General features: G+C 31.3%; 1 protein-coding gene across 6 annotated transcripts in view; it reads left to right on the top strand.

The window, feature by feature from the left end:
• Mp (Multiplexin) overlaps positions 1-8,306 on the top strand; it is a 908,252-nt gene that overhangs the window by 697,249 nt on the left and 202,697 nt on the right. For all 6 annotated transcript variants that reach the window (XM_067052620.1, XM_067052619.1, XM_067052622.1 and 3 more), the window contains 3 exons: positions 1,182-1,307; positions 1,836-1,856; positions 7,885-8,040. In XM_067052620.1, coding sequence (XP_066908721.1) covers positions 1,182-1,307; positions 1,836-1,856; positions 7,885-8,040 — 303 coding nt within the window. The remainder of the gene's footprint in view (positions 1-1,181; positions 1,308-1,835; positions 1,857-7,884; positions 8,041-8,306) is intronic.

The following is an 8,306-nucleotide window of genomic DNA, read 5'->3' as shown; positions in this document are numbered from 1 at the left end:
ATTATCGGATGTTCTGGATACATAGAATCTAAAGCTTTTATCGAACTTAGTGAATCTGTAATTATCATAATGTTGGTGTGGTTCAAGGATAAACAGAAGTGAAGTGCTGCTGTTATTGCATTTAGTTCGGCAGTGAATATGTTGCATAGTTTGTGGAGTTTAAGTTTGATTTCATTTGTGTAGCCATTCATAACCTATGTACCTCTAATGAAAAAATAAAATAGAAAAGACCACATGATTTAATAATCAATGTATATTTACTTTTACATAAAAAAAACAATACAAAGAACAATGATAGTAAAAAAAAAAATTATTCATGATGGAATATACATAAAAGTTATATTGTAAATTTGCAAATCATAAATTTTTTATCAATTAGAGAAGTCATTTTTCTTTGTCCTCTCCCCTTCCCTGTGTCTGATACCATTCCAGAATCGAAAAAAAAAACATGGGTGGCCTGGCATAAATGGCCATAGATAAGTAATTTAAGAAATAACTCATTCCCAAAAAAGCAATTTCGCATTAACGTTTCCAAACTGGAAAAAAAATCCTTATTGTAACTCGTTAACCTATATAATTCCTATAACCTAAAGTATTTAGGTTTCTAGTGCTTGTGTTTTACATAGAATGATGAGGGTTAATCAATATATATTGCATACCTTGCTTTGGCAAGAAATTGTGATGAGGTGATTCTCAAATAACAGATTACGAAGAGACGCCCCGGGAGGCACTTTATGAGGCGGGTGGCTAAATTTCACAACAAACAATAATATTATCTTGTAAAAATTGAGCTATTTCTTGGCTATTTTTCTTTCATTCCATGAATTTTTTATTTGTAACTTCTACAATATACGATAAATATGATTGATCCTGCTAAAAAGTTCTTTAGAATTACTGTATATTTTTGTCTTTTGAATTAAAATACCTAAATAAGTGGGTGGGCCGCGCTATTTATTAACGATATATCGAAATGTTAAAAAAGAAAGTGAAAAGCTTTAGAAATATTATAAAATCATAACAACAAATATTTTGAATAAATAATTATTAAACATTACATAATTATATTTGAAGTTCCTACCTCTTAGACTGATCCAAGATTAATCCTCTGCCCTTATCTCCTGAATAACCTTCCTAATCCTCTTAGCCCTCCTCACAGCAGCCACTGACTCCTCCTGTTGCAGGGTCCACCAGGAGAGGCCATCAGGGGTCCACCTGGGCCCCCAGGACCCCCGGGACCTCCAGGACCTCCCTTCTCTGGAGTGTCCAGCTATCCCACCGATGACTTCAGTGGATCTGGAGACTACACAGTGAGTAATAAGTTCCTTAATTTAAAGTTATTCACAACTAAGGATACAGCCCTATTATAATTCACAAATGTTATACCACGTAATATAATAAAACAAATTTTAAAACAAAAAAGATCAATTTAGACATTTCAAAATTATGTTACACATTAAACAAAATTATTCACAATATTTAATTTATTTATACCTTTATTTTAAGGGTTGTATGTTTAGGGAATCTCTCTTCGATACAATGTCTTAAAATCTTTGTTATTAGAACGCTCTGATAAAGTTATATAATCAAATAAGAAAATAAAATATAAAAACACTTTCAGAATAAAATACATCAGTCAGGAACACACGTCAGCGCTAAATAATGCAATATAAAACCCAATATTATTATAAATGCGAGACATCTGTAACTAACAACTAGGTACACGAACAACTACTATATAGTTACTTACAAACAGTTTGCATGTATTTTGACCTTATTTTGGTCATATAGAAATTTTATTAAGATATAAATTTTTAAAAAAATTATTGTTTATTTAGCGTGCAAGGAATGCAATGCAGGTAAGCTGTTTTACCACTATTTTTTTCAACAATAAGATTTTTTAAAAAAGTCCAATTAAACAAGAACAAAATATAAATGCTAAAAAACATATCAATGTTATTTATTTTATGTTAGATGGGACGGAAGAAATTTATTATTCAATAAATAATATATGCAAATACATAAAGTATTTATAAATATTGATATGAATTTATGTTGAAACTGTGAATCGGAGGTTTTTAACCTGGTGATGGAAGTCTCGAAAATTAATCAGAACTCAATTAAATGTATTATAATGTATAGTTGTAAATAGCAATAAATAAATATTTAAAAAAAAAACTCAATTAAAGTGAAATTTTGATAAAAAATAGTGAGCCTATTACAAATGCCCCCTAATACTCATTAATAGAACAGCTTCCCGATAAATTCCAACCCTTGTCAACATAACAGGGTAATTCACGACAGACAATGCCTGACTATATTGTAAATTTTTAAAGCAGTTTTCAAGCCAAATTTAAATAAAAACAAGTGGTCTAAAACATGGAGTTGTACTAAATCCATTTATTTGCTCAATTTTGTCCCAACTAATTAACAACATTAAACAAAAAAACAGAAAAATAAATTATTTGATAAAGAATACGAGATAGCATTTCATTTCTCATGTTTATTGATTCTAGATCATTCTTTGGACAAAAGTTAAAAACCTTATTGGGCGTTAAAAGAAATGTATTGAATGTTTTTATTGATTCATCGTGCACTGGAGTAGAAGATGATTTATATCTATTTTCTCTTATTATCTTAATTAAAAATACACTAGACAACATTACTACCAAGGAGTTCTAAGCATCCTGCTATTACAAATGCTGAACTTAACAAAGCTCAGCTTTTGTTTCAAGAAGAGGAATATAACAAGAAATAAAATAAGAATACTAAGCTTTTTGACATGGATTAACAAGAAGAGACCGGAAGAACACAGTGGTTAACTAGTCGCCCTAGTTAGCCGACGGAGAGACAGTGGTTGGTACACCTGGATACTTGATGGCCGAGTTGTGAAGAAACAATGGCTCGGTAGAGGACAAAAGGTCCTTTGTCTGGGAAGGAATTAATTCATCTTTTGTAGGAGACTGTATCGGTAATTGAGTCCCTGTCGATTATCTCAGGCCATCAGCTGCCCTAAGCAGGTTCTTCCGCTTTGAGTTATAGCTCTCTTAGCTCTGGGCCTGGTCGAGGGGGTATTACCATATCCTTTTCTCAGTTGCCTCAGCTTCTAGTTTTATATTTCACCAACGTCAGTTTTTATTACAATGATGATTATAATAATTAAAAATCATTAGGTACTACGTAATCGTGACCGAAACTGTAAATTCCAATTTAATATGATTATCTTTTTAAGCCCTTCAAAACAAGATTCCAATTTAATATCTTTTGTCTAAGTGGATAAACGAAGAGGGAGGTTAAAACCGGACACTATGAACTAGTTTTGTGTCCATCTTGGACTTGGAGTTTAATTCTTTATCAACAGGTTGGCACACGTTTCTAGTCGAAATAATTATCTGTAATATATTATATTTTGAAGATAAATCTATAGTAACACTTGATTATTGTTATAGTTAATAATTAAACATAATAATAAGTATAGGCATACTCATTGCCTCTATTAGCTTCTTTTATATAAATCTATGTACACGCCCATCTTAACCTCCTTGCCTTTATATCATGAGATATTGACTGATCAGTTTCCAAAAGCAATTGAGTGTTCTTCTTCCCTGGCTCCGATCCCAGAACGCTTCACTAATTGTATGGAAAACTTTCCTTTCAAATCTACTGACTCTGTTTTCAAGTGTGTCTGTTTGATTTGCAGAATTGGCTTTATCGCAGCATTGTTCAACTTCAGCTTCGAATTTTTGACAGGGATAAGGCTCTGTTTGCACTCTTTGTGCGCTGGCCTGTCTCAGTCAGTAGATCATTTTTTGAGGTTCATATGGAGCCGAGATATTTGAAACTGTTTACTTTCAGAAACAATGTGTTATGCACTTTGCACAATTAGGGTACAATTTTCAGTTTAGAATTATATACTGTGTTTTGTCTTCATTTACTTGCAAGCCAATTTTTTTATGCTTTTCTAATTTGAGTATTTCCATATCTTCTTGTTTACTTCCTAGGACCCCAATATTCTCTGTCCTGGCGTTGTGTTTTATTCCGACATGATATCTTCCTGATCACTTTTTCTTGGGCTAAGTTGAACAACATTGGCGAGAGTCCATCTCCCTGTCTCAGACCTGATCTGACGTCAAAGGCTTCAGATAATTCTCCTTGCATCAAGACTCCGCATTTAGGTGCATTTGTATAAGCTATTGTCAATCTTACCAATTCCCAGTTCAGTCATAATCTTCCAAAGACAGGCTCTGTATATGGAATCATAGGCTTCATTTAAATCAATGAAAAAGGCGAGCCTACTTATCATCGTTATTCAAATATCTGTTTTAGGATGAAGATCTGGTATACCGTACTCTTTCCTCTTATACTACTTATACATATATCGAACTTCGGATTCTTAATTAACCACTATTAAAAGGTTCGTTCTTATATTAGCTCTATTTTGAAAGGTCTACTTCAATATTTCCCTCAACTATTGAAGTGAGCTCACTTTAAGTATAGACACTATATACTGCCTATGTGCTATGTAACAGCGTAACAGCAATGAAGACCCGAACTAAAAGCTAGTCGATGTTATAGGAAACTTCAGCCATTGGTGTACCAACTTGGTTAAGGTATTGTAGTTTATAGATCAGGGCTTTACTATTCGAGCTAATATATAGAAAACTAGTTAGCTAAATATAGGCATTGGTGGCCTTAACGAACAGTATAACACATAAACTCTTTAATTTCCATTATTTATTTATTTATTAATGACTGAAGCATTATAGTGTTTAAAGAGAAATTAAAACGATTCTTTTAGAAATCAGTAATTCAGTTAAAATTATGACCAGTTATCATGAATGAAAATCACTTAAAATCAAATTAGGCTAGACATAAAGTGTAAGCATTTTTCTCTATATAATATTTCATTATACACAAAACAGCAGTAGACATTAGATCTTTCTCAATCCTGTAGGATTAGATATCTAACAATATTTTTTTTACAAGGATATGTAGTAATGAAGAGTTATTTGTGTCATATTGCTAAATCCTTATAGAAAAACGTTGTTTTTTGATAACTTACAAAATATTAGAATTGGTAATTCTGTGTTATACATTCGGAAAACTAATAAAGTAGAAAAACAATTAATATAACTTGCATCATGGGTGGGTAAGCTTTATATGACACTAGGATTAACTCCAGTTACTTTCTAAGATTATGTCGCTGAATTTATTTTTTTGAACAAAATTGTCAGACATGATTGGTACTAAAAAGCGATGAGGATAAAGCAGTCTTATGGAAGACAAGTGGCACTGTCGCGTCAGGTCGGGTTTTTCCTCAATGTTGTCAGGCTTAACGAAGTCTAAAGATCAAGGTTGAAACGTCAGCTATTTTTTAAATTTTATTTTAACTCACTGATCCGCGTCTAATATTTTTGGATTTTTAATACAGCACCCATCCTTCATTTGCAGATTATATTTTTCAAAAATATTTTCCCCAAACCTTTTGTGATAATAAAATATATATCAGGGGTACTCATGAGGGCAGAGGGAGGCACCTTCTGATCAATTATATATTATAAAATAAATACACAAATTCCTTTTTTCCCCGCTATAGCACCTGGTGGTGAAATTTCTAAGAATCTCATCCGCCCTTATATCCATTCTATATGCGCTTCTAGATCTGTTTGCCATGTTATTTTATTCTAAATGTTAACGGTTTATTTAGGTTTAGAAGTGAAAGGGCCTACATTTGTTTCATATAACATTGTATTAGCATATAATTAGAAATTAAAAACAAAATTTAAGATTGGTTTCAAATTTGTCTAAGTTATTTTAAATAACTAGGATGAGATATACTCAGCTGAGTTAGTAGACTTGACAGAAATTATATTGTCATTCCAGAGTTAAATTGGCGTTGCAAAGTACATGACAAAACAAAAAATATTATTTCTAAAAAAAAAATTAAAATTTTAGTTTCAAAATACAAAAATCAAATTAAAAGAAAAACAAGCATAATAAAAATTTACTAGTAAATAAAATGTTTAGTAACATTTAAGGATAACGTTTGATCATTTCTTTTTATATATGCATAAAATTAGTTAGAGCTCTCTCTCGAAATATTGTTTAAAATATTTATTGATTTTCTATGAACAATATTTCGATTTCACAAACTTCACTGTTAGCTACTAAGTTTGATAGCAATTTCCTGTACTAAAAATCAACTTAATTTTATAACGTTTAATTTGCTTCTAGCATGAGTTTCTAAAATTCTATCATACAAAATACTTTGTGCAGCATTTAATGTCTGATCATCTTTTAACTGTATGAAAAATTCCTAAGCCACTTTTTGAAAACGTACTTTTTCTCTCAAATATTTGAAATAAATAGTCATTTATAGTAAGAAAATGTACATTTTTAACGCACTACAAGCGGTTCAACAAAAAACTTGACTTAACATTAGCAAATCTTTGACGTATGCTAATGATAATTTCTCGTCATCTCTTCCTCCTCCAATTTTTTTTTATATTAATTTCATTTTATATAAATTTTTTTCCAATCAATTAGGCATAAAAATAAATAGTAACTTTCAACTAATTTATCAGTGATATTCTCTTTCAACAGAAACGTCATTCCCCCTTCTCCGTTCTTAGAGCAATGATGGGTTTTGAAATGCTGAAGATCATCGCTCACATCTCCATTAATAAACCCATCACAGACCATAGGCCAGGTTTGCTTCCTAAATACCTCGCAACCTCATGGCCTAATTGTCATAAGGTGATGGAATTGGGAATTAACTAATCTACAGGAAGAAAGGAGCCGCCACGAGCATACCAACATGTCAATTAATATATTTCCTTTATAAGTGTAAACATGACTTAATACCCACGCCTCCCGTGGTTATAATAATATCCAACTAACAGAGAAAGATATATATACGTTAAGTGAGAGAGAGAGAGAGAGAGAGAGAGAGAGAGAGAGAGAAAGAGAAAGAGATAGACGATGATCACGTGTCCATGTCAATTCCAATTAGACTGTTCTTTCATGTGGATAAGACGAAGCCTAATTGCTGATTGGGGTTCAATAATAATCATATATATATATATATATTCATTTTCTGGCTCTCAAAGACGATAGATTTTTTGACAAATGAGATATCAAATGAAAGAGGATGTCTTCTTAAAATTTAATTCTTTTAATATATATATATATTTTTTTTTACCGGAGAACTCAAGCTTACGATAATCCCAGAAAAATCCTGAGCATTTAGTAAAACGCTCCATCATGATCGGATGAACGGCAACGCATAAAATACGAACATATAAATATTGATTTTTATATATTAGATTATTAATATCCAAAGATTTTCTAAAAATTTAGTTCCGTCTATATTTGTTTGTTCATAAAATAGTATGAATTGATTTAGAGTTTTCGAGCAATATCTTATCAACTTCCTCCTCCATTCTATGAAGTGGGTTTAAGATATCCCACTGTAATCTTGTGAAATTGAAATTGTTTCGTGAATACGCAATCGTTAGAGCTGATTTTCCCAAACGAATCACTACTTCAAAGATAAAGTATCATTTTATAAGTTTTAAAGAAAGCGTGTTACTCTCGCTTGGAAGTTCTTGTCAAATAACGTCTCAAATATTTAACCAATATTTGTAATGTAATTTTTTTTCATACTTCAAAATTTAATTAAATTTATATTGTCCTATGAAATGAATTAATGATTGTTAATTAAAGAGATTAATATTAAAAGATTTGTTTAAAAATTGAATTCAGAATTTTTTATTTTGCCAAAATTATGAGGAATGGGGCTTTTTATTGTTAAATTCTCCTGAGTTAATATTCTGATATTCACTGGAATTATCAATGCTTATAATTAATTGTTTTTTTCTTCCCCAGGACCCTGGAGATCTTTACTCACTGAACAGAGGACCCCCAGCGGTCTGCTCTTGTAACATGACAGAACTGCTTAGATCCCACACCATGCCAGATATGATACCTGGTCCTCCAGGTATTCCTGGGTTGGATGGGAAGAACGGCCCACCAGGACCTGCGGTAAGGACAACTATTATTTTGTAATATTAATATATAAGAAGTCTTATATCATAAGTCAATTTATCCACTTTTGGAAAGTTATAATTTAAAAAATTATTATGGGAGAATCTCTTGCAGATAGGTTAAATTTTTTAAATATTATGAGTTAAAATATATTTTTTTAAAATACAGATTTGTAACACCTCTTTAAAAAGGGGAAATTACAGTTTTGAAATAAATTCAACAGGGAAAAAATTTAAATACTTGGAGAAAGCAATCGTAAGGTA

This window comes from Halyomorpha halys, unplaced genomic scaffold (genome assembly GCF_000696795.3).
Source record: "Halyomorpha halys isolate HHAL.00 unplaced genomic scaffold, Hhal_1.1 Scaffold226.1, whole genome shotgun sequence".
NCBI lineage: Eukaryota > Metazoa > Arthropoda > Insecta > Hemiptera > Pentatomidae > Halyomorpha > Halyomorpha halys.
This window is presented reverse-complemented; position numbering and strand designations above follow the sequence as displayed.